At 37.8% G+C, this 18,685-nt stretch overlaps 1 protein-coding gene across 1 annotated transcript in view; it reads right to left on the reverse strand.

The window, feature by feature from the left end:
• Positions 1-3,404: 3,404 nt before the first annotated feature.
• The window catches only part of ARMC3 (armadillo repeat containing 3), a 73,381-nt gene continuing 58,100 nt past the window's right edge, over positions 3,405-18,685 (reverse strand). Inside the window, exons 12-18 of the mRNA XM_009275221.1 lie at positions 15,465-15,633; positions 14,390-14,490; positions 13,214-13,309; positions 11,621-11,710; positions 7,736-7,933; positions 5,103-5,265; positions 3,405-3,614 (exon numbers count right to left, since the gene is read on the reverse strand). Coding sequence (XP_009273496.1) covers positions 3,405-3,614; positions 5,103-5,265; positions 7,736-7,933; positions 11,621-11,710; positions 13,214-13,309; positions 14,390-14,490; positions 15,465-15,633 — 1,027 coding nt within the window. The remainder of the gene's footprint in view (positions 3,615-5,102; positions 5,266-7,735; positions 7,934-11,620; positions 11,711-13,213; positions 13,310-14,389; positions 14,491-15,464; positions 15,634-18,685) is intronic.

Consider the following 18,685-nt stretch of genomic DNA (forward strand, 5'->3'; position numbering starts at 1 on the left):
TTATGTTCATTAGAAAGTTAGAAATCATGTCTGACCTTTCATCAGCACAGTCCAGTTGTGTATTTCTTGATATGCAAATGTGCTATATATTAAACACTGTGTTTTTCAATGCCAAATCAAAACCAAAATTCTTTTTTATGAAAACGAATGGCGGGGGGTGTGTGTGGGGGTGCATGTGTCGTGTGTCGCCACCAATTTCGGTCTGCTGCTTTGCTGGTTTATGTTCATTAGAAAGTTAGAAATCATGTCTGACCTTTCATCAGCACAGTCCAGTTGTGTATTTCTTGATATGCAAATGTGCTATATATTAAACACTGTGTTTTTCAATGCCAAATCAAAACCAAAATTCTTTTTTATGAAAACGAATGGCGGGGGGTGTGTGTGGGGGTGTGTGTGTGTGTGCGTGCATGTGTCGTGTGTCAGTTCCAGATGCCTTGGAATAGACCCTGCAGTAAGCAGCAAGCTGAGCGGGCCGCTACCTAAGTTCAGCAGAGTCAGTATGAAGTTGGGTAGTTCCAGTGAGCCAGAGGAACCAAGACTACAGTGTCTTCATGCTAGCTTCTCTCAGAAGCACAGACATCACAGTAAAGATGACTTAGGGGTGCCTCTTTCAAATCAGGATCCACAGTCCGCATCACTGTTCTGGGATAATCATCTACATACCCTTTCTTTCAAGAAGCTGAGTGTGTCTCATTTGGTTTTCAGTCTGCACAGCTGCTGGCCATGATGCCTACTTTTGTGTAATTGTCCAGTGGTTACAGCTATGGAAGAATGAACCTCGTTTCAGTTCCTGTCTTTGCTTAAGACAGCCTTTCACCTTGCAGGAGAGCGCCTAACCAGCAGGGTGGTGTTGTAGGCAGGGTACAGTTTCTATGTTTTACAGCAGACACTCAGTACACTGTAAGAACATTTCTGGCAGTGGGCACTACAGACCCAGACTCTCTTTTCCCAAAGGAAAAACCTAATTGTTACCCCAATATTAGGCTGAAGAGGTTGCTCGACTTTTCAGTTTCTATAGGCTATTAATTCTGCGTTTTCTTCTACATGATGGCACAGCTTAAAAAAGAGGGATGAAGAGTACTTAGTGCCCAGAATATATCCTGGCAATTAAGTAGCTGCAGACTGTTTTGCTCACGCTTAGGAAGCCTGACTCCTACGTCCTGAGTGACTGATCTGCCCACTGAACTATTATGTAAAAGGAAATATGAGGCCCTTCCCCATCTGCTCCTTAAAAGAAGGTAGGGGATCACTTCACTCAGGCATGGCCCAAGCCAAATGGTGCATGCTGGGCATGTCCTGGGAATATTTACCCAGCTGAGCCTTGAAGAAACTTTTGAACATTTTGTTTTCCAATTCAGATCTGGAATGAATGCGAGCTGGGCTGCTCTTGACAAGGCTGGGGGAATTCTTCACCAGGGCATGGGCATAGCTACAGGTCCCTGGGAAGCATCAAATAAAAAAGTGTGGCATCTCTTGACTTACTTGACAACTGAACTGCAGTTTTCAAAATAACAATTTGGGATTTAAGCATTTATATTCCACTTAGATCTCATTTCTGACACCCAAGCGCATTACAATTTTGAAGTGACAGAACTCAACTAATACAAAGCTAAAAATTGTGACAGACATAAAAGAACCTCCACCCAACATTTTTGGATCATCAAAGTCTGCATTATAAAAGGCTGTGTAGTATTTTTTTTCATTTGTTTAGCTAATAATTTTATGTAAAGTAAACTCGTATGTCTTGAATAGAAGTTTCCCAATTTTTATTTTGAAAAACTTACATTGTCTTTTTTTTAAAAATATTGACTTTTATTAGAAACAACAGAAATGGTTTTATTTTTCAAGACCTCAAACAGAATAAACCACACTTTAACATTATGGTTCCAATACAAAATAATGAAATTCTAATGTAAGAAAACTATACAAAATGACAGCTAGTAGGAAATGAATTTTTATTCTACTTACATTTACTGCACTTTCAAAGTTGCAGGTTTCTATATCCAGTCATTCCTGTCAGTGACAGCATACCACTTTTCATCAGTCCCCTACCTGCTACATAGCAACGATAAGAAACACATCCTCACTTTCCACTCAGTTCTGCTAGTATATCGTGTATTTTGTTTCCAGAGTTCTTTTTCATTCTGATGTCTAGAGTACTGCTGAACATAAGGTAAAAAAAATGAACATGAGGCCATATAAGTGAATTTACAACAGAAAGATAAAATGTTCCCCAAAGGGCTACCAGAAAATCATGCTGCATGTCAGAGGAGGAAGGAGGGGGAGTGGTGGGATCATGCTCATAAGCAGTAATGAATACAAAAGATTTAAATGTCCTCAAACCAAAGCAGACTATACAAGTGACTGTGCTTATACAAACAATAAAAACCTAAAAGAACACAGACCCCAAATTTCTTTATCACGTGTTTGGTGGGCAGGAAGCAAATGCCTTGTAGTTGGCATTCTGGTCTTCTGAAATTTAGTTTTGCACAATGTTGTCTGCATTGGCCTAACTTCTGTACAGGACTTTTTCTCAGTTTTCCACAATAAAGTAAACTCACTTGATAGTGGTGCTCCCTGAAATACTACCGTACATTCCTGACAGCTTACTAGAGTGTTCTAGCCAGTGTTTTACCTCTCATAGATGCACCACCACACTTCAGCAGCACCACGTTACCCAAGGCTGCAAGAAATACAAATTCCCCGTCTAAAACTGCTGCCTTCTCAGAGTCCATTTTATCTTCAGGTGAAGAATGAAGAATTTAAGGGGAGATTGCAAGCAATAACTTATCAATCGTCTGTCTTCCCTGTGCCAGGACAAACAGTATTTACTTTCATCCAGGGTATGTTATTATCTGTAATTATTAACTCTGCCACGTTCCAAGAAATATAAATGGGATGTTTTCTACAGAGGCTGAAAGTATACTGTTATCTTAGTTCTTCTAACTCTCAGTTCTTGGGTTATTTCACACAAAAAAATTGTCTGGTTGTTTTTAGGTGACTTGTTATTTCACCAGATGTCACATTTTCTTGTTTCATGGACATATAATTCCTATAAATGTGCATGGGAGTTGAAGGAACATAAGAAAAAAAGAATCTACTGTATTTTGGAAATAATGTAAACCTATTTAATAAGCATTATAATGTTAACACATACCAAATATTCTTGATCTACCAAATTTTAATCTGTAGTTTTACAGTTTAGTCTTAAAATAGTACCAAAAAATTAACAAAATTTCTAAGCATTGAAGTTGGATACCTAAAATATGTTTAATTAAACGTTTAGGACAACATACCAGATATGCTTCTTTTTGATAGCTGGACCTGAAACCCCTTATGTTTCATAAATATTAGCACTGCAAACATCTTTAAAATAGTTACTTTGGCGAAATTTGTCAAGATGATTAAATATGTTTATACTGATCTGCCTCTGCACTTCCCTGTTTCATCAAAAAGCCTGGCTCAAACATCAGATCTACAATATACTCTTGAGGAGGAAGCAGAAGCCCAGCTATTCCTTGAGGAGAGTCATCAACCAGTTTAACTTCATTCCAAGCTCTGTTATACTTGCCACGAACTAAACTACAGCCAATGCCAATTCTGTCTGCTATCACCTAAAAAGGAAAGAAAAAGGAGTTAATCACAGTTAATACATGTAGCTTGTGTGATATACAGCAAGGCCAAGAGACGCTTCAAAAGAAAACAAATACCTGAAAGGCCAAGAGCTTTCTTGAAACAGACGTTGTAAATCTCTAGTGTTCCAAACTGCAAATCTTTATTGTTGGTTCTGCTTAGAAAGTGTAGGCTTTTAAATGCTATTTCTACCATATTCTATGCACAACATGAAAAACATTCATTTAAACTCTTTTCAGACACTGATACATTTGTTTATCAGCCAGTCCTTCAGATCTCAAATGAAGTGCAACACCCACAGTACCCAGCAATGTTTTTTTCTAGTTGGAAGACTTATTTCTGAGTAACATTTTGAAGAACTGTCTATACAAGCAATGAGGTGTAAGTACATTGCAGTCCTATAGCTAGTATGAAATATTAAGTGTAAAAATGTAACATCTTTATCAGTGTAAGTTTAGGACTGCCGCTCCGCTCCAAAGCACACTCCTTGCTTTTCAGCCCCGCGAATGTGGGAAGCAATCAAATGCGAGGCAAGCGTCTGCTAGATGAAACACCTGCCTTTCCTCTGTGCTGTGCTATCACTGACAGACCTATAATGGTTTCCAGCTACAAAACTGCTTTCTCAGAATGCATCTGCTGTGAAAGAATGCAATGCTGAAAGATTTTTAACTTGTTACAAATGGACAAAGATATCCATTGCTTAGACTGCTGTGGCTTTAAGAGAGATGATCCGTCCCTACAAAGGTTTCCTAGTGGAGGATAAGCAAACATCAGTGCTGCTTCAGCACAGTTAATTCATGCCCTCAGATCTCCACAAAATGCATCAGGAAATTTCTTTCCCTGTGGATACCATAAATTTAGGATTGTGCTCTTTCTCCTGTGTACTGTTTCCTAGGTCCTTCCCTCTTAATGTGCTAGGCCCTTCCTTCTGTTTTCCTTTCCATCCAAGAAGGAGAAAAATCCAGCTACCCAACGGCCAAGGAAAAAGGACGGGACAGATAAGCAGGCTGCACCAGTACATCTTCACATGAAGACAGAAGAAATTAATCTTACCAGTCTATGAAACTAGAACATAAAAGCTGTTACATACTACCACAGAATACCGGATAGATACCAAATAAAGATTGTCCCAACAAGTTTACATTTGCAGCATGGAAAAAAAAAGGAAGCTGCATAATTCAATATTTTACAGTTTACAGAAAATGTAAAATGTTTTGACTCCAATCAAATATTTTGGCTTTTTGCCATTTATCAAGTATTCTGCTGATATCACTTAAGACAATTTAATGACAACAAGAATGTTTACAGAAAGAAGCGATGCTGGCTTTCATTCACTGGGAAATCAACTTTGCCAGTGAAAAATGACTTAAGTGTATACAAAAGATTTTGCATGAATATAAATATTATATTACACTGATGCAAGTATACTTTAGTTTAGAATATCCATTTAACATCCATAATTAATGTACCTTGAAAAGTAAAGCCCTGTGGTAGAACGTCCCTTTTTTGACTTTCCCAATAGGCACAATGTTGCATTTCAGTTCAAATTCTATTTCACTTATGTGAAGTTCCCAGCTGAAGTCATGTAGTTTGTCTCTTTCAATTGGGCCACCCATCTTGTCTGCTACAAACCTGTTCCAATGTATACCGGGATCAATTACTTCCATAATTCCTCTTGTATTAATCACAAAAATGTAGCAAAATTAAATGTATACAAGCAATAAGTGAATGACATATAAGACTTTAACACTTTTGCTATGTTTGCTTTAATTACTTTATTTAGTAACTGGTATTTTAAATATGCTTACTGTTAAATACAGGTAACCATAACTCAGGTCATTCACATTTGTCACAGACCTAAACCAAGGTGCAACAGCTGTCAGCAGAGATTCTGGAGAGGTCTAGTATAGGCACAAAGTCCTCAGAGAAAATCATCAATAACTGTGTAATTACTGAGGAAGCAGTTCAGAAGCTAGCATTCATCTTTACAGCTAACAGATTATGTGAGCTACATATTACAATCCCTAGCCCTTCCATTTGTTTGGAAGAGTAATAAAGACATGAGAATATATATGACAAAAATAAAGCCATAGGTAATGATCCCAACATAGGAAAGCAACTATATCCAGAAAGAGTACTTCAACTTCCACATGTGCTTTCTTATATCGAATCCAATATTTGGGGGGTGAGGAGTGTCTAATTATCCATTAAAAAGAATGGCTCAGTCAAAGAAACAGAAGATCAGAACTCATGGTCTGTGCAAACACTGCCAAAAGGATGTCTTTTGGGTGACTGTGCACACACAGGATCAAGCCCTGATTTGTAAGTCCCTACCTCCTCATACACACACCTTCACCTCCCCTGTGCATTGCCCCTGTATGTAAAGACCTTTGTTCCTCAGAGTGTCCTCAGCCACAGGCACAAGTGTTATTGAGGGTCCTCACTCTGGGCAAGCTGTTGCAGAGCTGACATGGGAATCACAAGCCGCTGTTTCAGACAGGGAGCTAAAATCTGCATCACCTCCTCTGCAGTAACTGTGAACAGGTTCTGTCCTCACAGCACATGCAAGGCAACCTCAAAGGCTGTATTTCTCAAAACCTAGGGCCTGAGGAGGTACTGGTTGCAACAGCATGGGTACCGGGAGTTATCACTGAGCAGGCTAGACATGGTATCTTGAAGTTGGGAATTACTGGATGAGCCTGAAGAAGTGGGGGGCTCCCAGAAGTCACTTGTGCTGCTTGTGCCTACAGCCAGCCCTCAGTAAAGAGAGCGAAGCTTCTTGAGCCTACATGCACACCACTCTCGCGTGCACACAAAGATGTGCTGCATTTGTTTAAAATGAGAGAGCCAGCACTATCGCGTGTTCCCTCATCTACCCCGGCTCCCTCCCCGGTGAGCACAGCAGGAACTCAGCTCAAGCTGCCAGGCTGCCAAGGGCTGCTGCAGCTGCCTCCTCCTCCCCTTCCTATTCAACACACGCTCTTCAGGCAGCCGCTTAAAATGGAACATACACATAAAAATCCCCACAGAAAACATTCTACTTAAATTTCCCGTGATTGTTTCGCTGGGTTGTGTGTCTGCAAGTATTTCATTGGTGTGTTTGAAGAGCGGATTTGAAAGAGCATTTTATGGATTCCACCTTGAGGAAGGCAGCGTGATTTATACACAGCTGGATAGTTAAGGATGAATATCTGTCCTGTCAAATTTTGCAATCAACAGAAAAGTCATTCCTCATATCACACTAGACCACTTCATTAAAAATGAGAGTTAGTAGAAGAAACAAATTTTGTGAGACTCAGCGGGATCTGACGGCAAACTCTCCAGATTCAGGAGGTAGCCAGGAAACTGCTAAGATAGTAAAGGTTAAACTAAGGAGAAGATGAAAGCAGACACACTACTTGGAGATGACAGTGATTGGTGCCCAGGCTGAGTAGTCAGTGTAACTAATGAATCACACATTGATAACAACAGTCTGTACATGCACCATTGCAATATTCTGGCACCACTAAATCATCAGGATGTTAATTACAGTAGCACCTAAAAACTACACGAGAAAAATGTCTCGTGCTTTTGGCTTTATAGGAAAACAAAATACAAGAGAGTTTCTGTCCTAAGGGGTTTCCAAACCAACTAGGCAAGAGAGATTGTAAGAGAAAGAACAAGACATGATATATGTAAGTTGCAACAGTCTCAGTATTAAGCTAGGGTTTTAACCTGTGCATTTAGGCTCTGCAGCGCCTGGGTCTCTCCTGTTCCTTGATGATATAGATGCTATATGCAGCTGATGTGTTCATTGGAAAGGATCAGTACAGCTATATAAATGTGAAAAAACCTGAAACTGTCCATATGAATATTTTCAAAATGAGAAATTGGTACTCTTTTGTTGCAAGTGATATTTTATTTTAAAAAAATCAATTACAACAAAATTAGAGACACGAAGCTTAAAATCTAAAATTATGTCAAAATTCTGGACCAAAGCTGATTTGGATTCCAATTAAGGATGGGAAAAATAACAAATTTGGAAAAGTCCTTGGAGGAGAAAACTGTTATTTTACCAATTCAACTTATTTCATTATTTATGGAAATACAATTCGGTACTCACTGTGCAAGAGCCACAACCTGTTCCCGGGTAGTAGTTAGTGGTAGAATTGCTTTGGAAGCATCATTAATGTAATCCAGTAAAATGAAGTCAGGTGGTGGTAGCCAATGTGAATTTTCTAGATTTATTTCATCCTGGACTTTAGATATAATCTGAGTAACTTCTTTCATTTTTTCCTCTTCTTTTTTCCCCTTCCCTTTTCTTACATAGAAAACAATATACACTTATTTAGAATACTGTAATCTCTAAAGTCCAAATTCTAATACAGTAGCTCTTCAACAGGACATTTTAGACAAACTGATTTTGGGGGAAAGGTAGGGGAAATCTTTTCTCTTGATAATGAATAGTCCAAAATCTACAAAGCTGTAGAGAATGTGGAACATGCCCTTGGGAGATGGTTAGGAACCAACTGACGCTAGCTCCATATTAATATTCCTGTAAATTCTCATTTTATGTTTGTGGCTCTGATATGCTTTTCCCATAAATGGATTATCTAGGGGAGAAGACACTTACCTACGTACAGCTACATAATAATAACAACAAGTTTTTAGAGAGTATATAGGAAACATTTTTAGATAGTTACAGTTTGGTTGCATATGGTCATGAATTAAAAATCATGAACTCCCATGAGTTTTTACTCGATAGAAATTTGGACTTCAAATAAAGGAACAAATGGTATCAAGAGCATGGCTGAAATCTTGACAGGACATGCCAAGTGGTAGTCTCTGTAGTTGCAAATCCATGTACTTCAAGCGTTATACAAACTACAACATGGTTTGTCACACGAAGATTTTATAAGACATCTGGTTTTGCTGACTTTTTTCATTGTGCACGCTACATTTTTCACTAATGTTCAGAATCTGAAAAAGGACTGTGATCCCGAACAGGAATCATAAGCACCTAGCAGAGGTATAAATGAAATGCTTGTTCTGCTTAGCTAGAGTACTGTGCATTTCACAAGTTATGCAGCAACTATAAAATCAGTATCTTACCAGGGGTATCGTTAAGATCTATACAATCAGACAGTTTAGGATTTTTCATTTGTGGCAACACATGGAACTTGTGTTTTGTAAGCTTTATGTCTTTTTTCAGCATAGGTCCTGAATAATTCTAATGTGAAATATGACAAAATTTATTTCCTTTGTTTAACAGTTCTGGCTTACTTTTTAAAATCCATACTACTTCTGGCATTCTTGGAAGGAAAAAAAAGAAATAAAGGACCACTAGAGTACATGGCTCCAGGGCACACTATCATTATTGTATGCTTTTCAAATTATTCTTAAAAGTTTTACAATGAACAGCACTCTTAAGACGGAAGGCATTGGACAAAGCAGAAGGGCATATACCATTACCAGTAGTCTAATTCAAGCAATTTGTCTTCAGAATACTTTGCAAACTTTTCTTTTACCTATTGAGATTTATCATATTCACAAAAAGCCCTTTTCATAGATTTCATAAAGCACATTTTTTTAGAAGGTTAACCAATTAAGATTTAATCTTCAAATTATAGCAAATTCACCACCCTCTTAAATAAACTGTTCTGGTTATTAATTACACTTATACTTGAAAAAAGCAGACAAACAGTTTTCTTTATCTAATGTGACTCTATCTAACTATAGCCAGGGGACCTTACAATACTAGATTAAACAGCTACCTACTTCTGCGTTTATACACTTATGATTATGGTTAAGAATATCCTGTTTAAAAAAACACTGAATTATTCCCACCTCTCTGGTATCTGACTTAGCAGGTTTTCAAAACAACAATTCGTACAAATGGTGTAATTCTTGTTCCTTGACCATTTCCTCTCTTTGTCCCCTGCTCTTCCCTTCTATTCTCCCAGTACTTTCTTTTCCCTATGAAAAGTGCACCGCTAAATTATAGCGCTATTCCCTTTTCCTATCTACTGAAATGACTCTTGAATCACTCTTATTCTTCTTCTTTCCAGTTTTCAGGAAGAAAAGACCTGAGAAGGATGGGTTTGAACAATGGTTGGTTTGGTTTTTTGCTACTTCTTATTTCTCTGAGGTATGACTATGTTCTGTTCCTTGGTGGCATGGCTGATATAAGGTTGTCTTCCACACCCATCTCCACCCTACTCCTCAACTCTTCAGTTCACCATGTCTGTCTAATGTTTATCTCATAAGGAACTATGGAGTTGCTGTCTTACAGTTCAGTGCTATAAAAATAATCAGTAACCATTGCAGTAGACTTCTGCTATCTTTTCCCTATCCTCTTTTTTATCCCCATTTTATTTACCAATGGGAATGATGACATCAGAAAAAAATCACTCCCCTTTCCCAAAGCTGTCTTACTATTCGTGAGACATACTTGCTGCAAATGCAGCGGAACATTGCAAAGGAGAACTCCTGGCAGTTAATAGTCTCCAAGCTGTTTCCGATTCCTGTTGCAACTTCAGTGTGAAAGTCCAATGGGTCACCAGAGAGTCAGTGTGAGGAAGAAGGCAGCCAGTACAATATCCTACCACCAAAAGACAGCCATGACACCTATTTTCTTTCCTTTTTTGCATAGCTTAATGCCTTGACTGTCTTTAGAAAAGGCGTAAATGAGCATTGGAAAGTATTTCCTTAAATGCTGTACTGGAATGTAGCATGGAATAAATGCACATTTATCAGTCTACATTAAATATTATCTTTTAGCCCAGTCAGTGTGTATATCAGATATGCAACTGTTTGATCAAAAATGTTGCTATCTGTCTATGCAAATATATGTCAAACCATCAACTAGGCACTTCCTCTACATCTAATTCAAACACTTCCAGCAGACAATTACAACTGCCCTTTCTCTTAGCTTTCAGCTATGGTTTATATAAAGTAGTATCACTTTTTCAAAACAATGGCTTTAAACTGTGTTCAGTAGTACTTCGCAAAATAATGATGAACAGAAACATATGATCAAAGGAAAAAAATATGTAGGAAAAAGTCTAAGCATGTTTGAGACTTGGAGTCAGATACTGACCTTCAAGTAACTTCCATATATCTCACAAATTAATAATAATAATGATGTATGAATTATGGATTCAAAGTGAATGACAATGGGGTTATAAATCATACAGCTTCATCATGACATTCAAAAGCAATTATTTCATACTTGAAGAAAGAACTCTTTGTATCCCTGCAAGTTTACTATGGGAAATTGAGCCAGGTATTTTTTTTTTCCCTAAATAAATTTTTTTGCTTTCCGAAAGTGTTATGGTTGCTAACAAAGCAGTCATTTACTGTGTAATTGACATAAATTACATTAAAAAGCAACTATCCAAGGGTATCCTCATCTCACACTGTTATAAACAAACATATTATCTTGTCAGGACAGGTCTCTAAGCTCTGCACAGCTGCTTGAGACTATGCAACATGGTCTATGACTCTAGAGCATCTTCTGAGATGAAGGAATCCCCCACTGGTGCAGAGCAAACATAACTGGGGCTCAGTATCTCCCCTTGCCTCTTGCTCCCTTTGAGTAAACTGGCATATGCATGGTGGGTCATGATCAGAGCATGCTGGGCATCAGGAGGACCTGGTAAAAGAGCAGAAGCTAGAACAGACCTGGTAAGACACTCAAGATGCAGTATCTACTTACCCTTTTGCATCCTGATACAGGAACCGTCCACAATGCAATTCATATAATCCATTTCAGGTATCTACTACAAAATGATTTAAACTGAATTCCAGAAGTGCTTGCAGTCCAAATAACTAGTCAAATGTAAATGTCTGCCTTGTAAGTCAATAACTTTTGGATAAACTTATCTCACAATTCGGGTCCTGATTTAAGTCAGAACCTCAACCCTTCACAGTCAGTAGCTATTATCTGTCAACAATCTGCATGTCAGTTCTAAACAAACTGATACACATATAATTCAAAGTATAATACCTTAAGCCTTTTTCTCTAGTGCTGCTTTTGCTCAGTGAAGACCGTTGTCCAGATAACTCCTGCTTTTCCTCCATTGGAGATACCATTGAACTATTGAGATCACAAAGCAGGTTCCAATTTTCTCTTGATTTCATCTCTCAAGCACACACAGATACATACATACACAGAAATATATAAGCAGTCTAAGAAATCAACCATTATCTCTATCAATAAAATGCCTGTACAGACAGTAGCATATCATAGTTCATGGAGGAGCTCCAAGCTAAAAATTGCAAACGTAGTATCTAAGTTCCTACAACAGACACTCCATCTCTCCCCTCTTTTTCAAACCCTGCAGCACTTAGCATTTTGTAATGCCCACCACTGACTAGAATTAACAGGCCTGAGGCATGGCCAAGGACCCATACACCATAAAATAAAGAAAATTAGGAAGTCAGGACTGGGACCCACAGAAACCAGCATAATAAATAGTCAGCTCACTAAATTAGCTAACAGAAAAGCCAAGGAGAGCTGTAGGTTACATCACATTCCTATCAAGGACTAGACACCATCTCATTGATGGCAAGGAGGCTCTATTTGGACTGGTTTTGGAATCCTGAACATTCCCCTGGAATTAGGCATGTACACCTGCCTTCTCTGAAAGGCACTGTTGTGGTCGTGATTGTGCTGCTGTTTTACATAAAGAGTTACTGGTTCAGTTGGGAGACCATGGTTCAGTTTTCTTCCACAGGAACAAACTAAGGGTTAAGCATTTTATATTAAAAGTCATCAAGACAAGGACTAGAACTTTGGTCTCGACTCTCTCAGATAAGTGCCCTAACAGCTGAAGTAGAAAGCTCTGTTCATTATGCCTCTTTGTTAGCGAACAGTTTCAACGAACCAGAATGAGACTGCTGAACCCCAAATATCATGTGATCAGCTATCTGCAGGTGGGAGGGGCAGGCTCAGATCCTCTTTCTGTAAAAGAAGGAAATTCACTTCCCACAACAAGGTTAGAGATTCTGACCTATTTGGTATGAGCAGACATGCCCACCAGATCAGTTCCACAGAAAGAACTGCAGGACTGTATGGATCAGAGGGAGCCCTGCCAGAGCAAGGCATTTTTAGGTTTGTTGCTGTCAAAACTGGGACAGTTCTGAGCACACCCTTCTCAGCTTTTAGTCATCTATGGAATTTCACTGGAAGAAATTTAATCTAGAAATAAGGATGCATGTAGGCAGTGTAGGAACTTTTCATGGGTTTAGGTTCTAAACTGAGAAAGAACTTCTACCCTAATTTCCCTGTGTCTTGGTTGTCAAGCTGTAAAATAACAGCATTTCACTGCCTCCTAGGGATATTGAAAGGAAAAACAGCCAAATAAATGGGAGATGTTCAAATACAGCATGAGGAGGGAGGACAAATCATTACTAAGATAGACAAAGGAAGATTACTGCAATTAGGAGGTGAAAGAAAGACTCTGAGAACATATTTAACATTGTATTTGAGCATTTGTACTCTGTTGGGAAAGTTTCTACAACTATTTTCAATCAGAATTCTATTTCTAATGTTAGAGAGTAATAACAGAACATTGACAAGTAAATCTTAAGACCATACCCTGCTTTTTCTCTGCTGCTTTTTCTTGAACTAGAAGGTGACAAGATAGTTTGTTCATAAGATGAATCTTGTGCCTTTTCCTCTACTGCAAGGACACTGAAACAGAACAAGATATTTTTGCATATTGTTTGCAGAGATAGTATTTGCATGTTAAACTATGAAAATGGAGTTCTGATTTTAAAGGACAGTAAATATATTCATAGGAAGTACATAAGTGGAAGAAATAACATAACCACTAATAACCCGGATACTGATTCAGAGATCAAAAATGAAGTATGGAATACCAAATGGTGGACACAAGAGTAACTGGGGAGTAAGACCACTGCCGAGGTGCAGAGGCAAGAAGCTGTATCAAAGGCAAAGAAAGAAAACCTGATAGTTAAAGACAACTCTAGGGATCAACAAAGAGCATGGAAGTTTAATTTTTCATAGATATTCTCAGACATCTTTATGGTGTCATATACAAGCTTAAAAGGGAAGATAATGATACTGTAAACCAAATATGTGATGTGTTGACAGAGAAGAAGGTCTTGGACTTGCAAAATATTGGTAGAGCATTCTTTGATCTGTGAGACTGTTTACAGGAAATGACTCCCAGTTAAACAAGTCCAATACCAACTTCCTGCATTCAAATCTAAGAAGATTTGTTAGGCTAGCTAAACTTAAACAGAGAAGAAATGGACACAGGTTCTTTATTAAGCCTGAAAGCTTCATGCTTGGCTTTGTCCTGCCTCTTGGGATGTTGTGCTTAAAATTCCATGCATTTGTCTGTGCAAGAAGATCATCAAATCATAGGTTTCATTGTCGCATGTTGACATTCAGCTTAGATGACATAATTATTATGGCAGATGATAAGCTTTGTTATAACTAATAAAACACTGGGTGTCCCACCATCAGGAAGCATGTTAAATGAATGAGTCTTAATGGCTAAGTTAAAAAAAAGCAACTCAAGTGAATAAATCTTTTCTGTCTAGAGGGAAAAAAAGTTGTTTTCCAAATTCTTATTTTATAAAACACAAATCCCTTGCCTTCTAGGACATGAAGCACTATGCTGAGATCTCTCTATTTTATATATGTGTGTGTATATATATACTATGTAGTTTGTACTGGAAACAGTGGAAATGACGGAAAAGATGAGCTATTGCAATAAACATTGGTAGATCAAACATGACTTACTCTTCTTGTGGTTTAGCATTAATGAAGATTATGGCCCGACGGTCAGTAAGCTCTTGCATACTCAGTTCCTCCAAAGATAAAAATTTCACTCCACGTTTTATCTACAAGAAAATTAGAATAAAAGATAAGGTGCTCTGTTCAGTTAAAGATGAAGAGAAAAAGAATATTTAAAAGATACCTAAAGAGTGATCTAAAATTCCTAATCTTTAACAGAAGACTTACATAAGGACTTATAAAGCCATTCAAGATACCTAAAGAGTAATCTAAAATTCCTAATCTTTAACAGAAGACTTACATAAGGACTTATAAAGCCATTCAAAATATGTGAAATTGGTTTCCTCTTCAGTTGCATTTTCTTCATCAATTTTCTTAGAAAAGATTGTTTATAAATAATTTAACTTGTAATTATTGTTACTATGTCATTCCAAACAGTTCTAGAATTAAGGAAATGTTCCTGTCTCTGAAGGCTTTACAATATAGGATAGAATTTTCAAAAGCAACCAAGTGCTTTAGAAGCAGGTATTTAACTGATTTTCAGTAAGACTGGTATTTCTAATTCATTTGGGCATTTTGAAAAGTCCTTCTCAGATTTAAACTGAACACAGCACTAACAAGTGATACATAGTGGAGTCATTCTTCATATATAAACAGTGCTTTGTGAGAGAAAGGGTCATGACCAAGGTGAAAACATGAACACTCTCCTTCTTTACGTAAAACTAAACAAACAAAAAGTCCATAGGTCATTCAGTGTCAGGTTAGTATTAAGTATACTGCAGGGAAAGAGACCAGAAGAGCTAAGGTCTGAGAAAGGATCTGGAAAGGAACTAGGAGCTGCACAGCCCACATAGGATTGGGAAGAAGATAGCAACTGGGGGATAGCATGAAGATGATGAGATTTCATCCATGAAGAAAGATAATCAAAAGAAATTAGTATAAAAGCTGAGAAACTTCAGGACAAGAAAACAAAGTATTTTACGTAGCCAGATTCTGACTTTTGCTATAATACTCTTACTTTTTCTAAATCAAGAAGAAAATTTTACTTTAAGTAGAGTAAAATTTATTTCAAGTAGCTTACCTGACCATAGTCATAGAATCCATCAGTAATGATGTTACTTGGTGATAAATATCCCATCTGACTGTACTTTTGGGAAAGATTGTTGTCAAGTAGCTTTTGCAGAGCAGCTTCACTGAAGTTATTTTTGCGCCCTGTTGATAGATTAATTTCTTCTAGGATGTCTAAAGCACTGTTAAACACAATACAAAGGCTAATTCATCATTAAATACCAATTAATTGTTATTATACAATTCAAAGTTAGTTTTCAGTATTGCCAAGGCCAAGACAGATTCATTTCCAAGTGCTAGCCTGGTGCCCCCTGGGCCAGCAAGGAGCTGGCTGTGCTGCACAGAACTCTCTCTATGGGAGGAAAATGCCTTGCAGTGCTTAAAAGCAAAAAGCAATTCCTTTAGGCAGTTAAACAGCTACACAGAGAAATGCTGACAGGATGCCACAACCTTTTATCAGAAAGATGTTAGGTAACACAGAGAACTTGAGAAAAAAAGGATGTAAAAGCAGAGTAAAAGGAATAATGTTCAGAGCTGACCGTATGATACAGTTCGGGGAATCTCTCTCTCTCCAATTTGCAATGCAATTTGCAGATTCCATTACGCAATCTGTGAATCCTTCTGGTTTAGGACTGTTACTGTGTTTGAGGAGGGATAGTTGGCAGAGATTTTCAAAACACAGATGAGCATGGAAACACAAGCAGTTGTGTCAGCATCACCAGGTGCAGGATTTTTGCAGCGTGGAGGTAGAAACAAATAATCATGCGGGGACACGGGAGGACAGGAATTCATTCCTTAAGCTGGTTTTGGTGCTGAAACCCACATACGGATAACTTCTGAGCTGAGAAACTTAGGAAAAGGTCAGTAAGAAGAAAAAGGAAGCTGAATCAGGAGAACTTAACACAGTGCAGTTTTGGAACTGTTTAGGAATAAAAACAACAGGAAAAAATATATATATTCATGTGTGTGTGTGTGTGTGTGTATATTCAAATTTATATCTGTGTGTGTCTATACACACATGCAGACATTCTTTGCATCCTAAGGAATCAATTTTATATATATATATATATAATGAACTCCACGTTTAGACTGCCCATTTGTCTCTGTGAACTACACAGGGAGCCTCAGCTGTGGACATTTACAATGTAGACTTCTGAAGGTACATCAGATGGATTCCAGAGAACAAGTTTTTCAGGCAAGGCAAATGACAACCTTCTCTTTTAGAAGAGAGCAATGGGAGAAAATAGTGGAACAGCAGTACAGGCTATTCGTCACACAGCATACTGCAACAAAGTCAGGTAACCAGCAAGTAACGCAAGAAAGAATTTCAAAGGCGAAAATGAGTAAGAAAAGCCTAATGAGTATAGCAGTGTCGAAGACAGATGACATTACAGGCACAATGGCACATTAGCCTCATGTGGAGGAAAGACAAGCCAAAAAGGGACAAATACAGCTACACCAAAAATTCTGTGAAGACCCAAAAGTCAAAAAAGGACTCATACAGAAATGGAAACACTGACACTTCCAACAGGGAAGAAAAAGTAAGGGAAAAAACCAAAAGACCTACAGGCAAAGTGAGATACAACTATTCAGGGACTGAAACAAAAATAAATGTTTTGTATGTTGCAAGTCAGAGACGAAAATGTAGGCCTATTACTCAATGTGGGAAGAAAACTCATAACAGATGGCACAGAAAAGACTGAAGTGTCTGATGCCTTTTTTGCTTCAGTTTTCATAAAAAGGTTGCAGGCAGATGCCTGGCAGTAATATTAACAAGGAGGTGGAAACAGTAGGCTTAACATGTCTAGAATAAGTTTGAAGAGACAAAGTTATCAGTGCCTGAGGAGACTTACCTCATACTACTCTATGATTTGGCAAAAGCAACCTCTGAACTATTTATAATTATATTTGAAAATTCAGGGAGGACAGGCTAGGTGCCAGGAGAGTGGAGAAGGGCAAAGAGAGTATGTAGATTTGAAAAAGGAAGAACAAGGGAATAATAGGGATCATTCAGCCAAATTTCAGTGTCCAAAGGACACCATATCAAATTATTAACCAATCAGTTTGCAAGCAACATGAGGTAAGATGGTAAGAAATAGCCATTATGTATTTGTCAAGAAAAAATCGTGTAAAGCCAATCTAATCCTTTCTGTGATAGGGTAACTGACTTAATGTATAGGCAGAAGAAGTAGATGTGAGATACGAGTTGACTTTGAGATATGTTTTGACTTTAATAAGTCTTTTCACATACTCCTACTTGAATACTCATGAGCAAGTCAGGGAAATACGATCTATATGAAAATAACATGAAGTAGTGCCTGACTGGTTGAAAAACTATGCTTAATGTATTATTGTCAATAATATGCTGTCAAACTGGAAGGACACATAAATTAGAGTCCTACTCCGATACTGTCACAAAGAAGGGATTAAATAAGAACAGTGCTATATGCAAGATACAGAAAATAATTACTGAGCTTTATTTGATGGTGGTATGACCTCAGCTGAAGTACCTCATCCAGGCTGGGAGACAACACTTCCAAATGGCATAAATAAATGAGAGAAATTCAGAGATGTGTGACAAAATGATACAAGATTTCAAAACAAAAAGTTTAACATTTTTACTTTGTCATGAAAAGGAAAGTGAGAGAGAGACATAGAACATGAGAAAATTCAGTAAGTTAAACTCAAATTGCTATAAAAAGGTGGTTATTCAATCCCACTCAAAGTAGGACAACATGTAGTTGAATTGATTTGCTGTAAGGGATATTTAGAACTCAGAAACCCCTTCTAATTGTAAGGATACTTCAGCACTGAACAGGTTACCTTGGAAAGTTGTGAAACCCCCTCAGAATTGGTATTTACACTTAACAGGCAAAAATATGTCAGTGTACCTGATTCAGTCTTACAGTGGGCAGATGGATAACATCAACTCTGAGGTCCCACAAGACCTAAATTTCTGAGATTCTCACTCTGCAGAATCCCCTCATAGATAAGTATCTGTGCAGTAATCAGAGAAGTGTCCAGCAGAGGGAGCAAGGCAATTACATATCTTTTAATTTAACAGTAACTAAAAGGGTCACCCTATATAAGGAGCCCTGTGCCATAATTCTTATATCCTAAAATAGCTTTTTGTCCTGCTTTCGGCAGGGATAGAGTTAATTTCTTATTATTATTATTATTATTATTATTATTATTATTATTTTATTCTATTTCAATTATTAAACTGTTTTTATC

Source organism: Aptenodytes forsteri, unplaced genomic scaffold, assembly GCF_000699145.1.
Source record: "Aptenodytes forsteri isolate BGI_AS27 unplaced genomic scaffold, ASM69914v1 Scaffold336, whole genome shotgun sequence".
NCBI classification, from domain to species: domain Eukaryota; kingdom Metazoa; phylum Chordata; class Aves; order Sphenisciformes; family Spheniscidae; genus Aptenodytes; species Aptenodytes forsteri.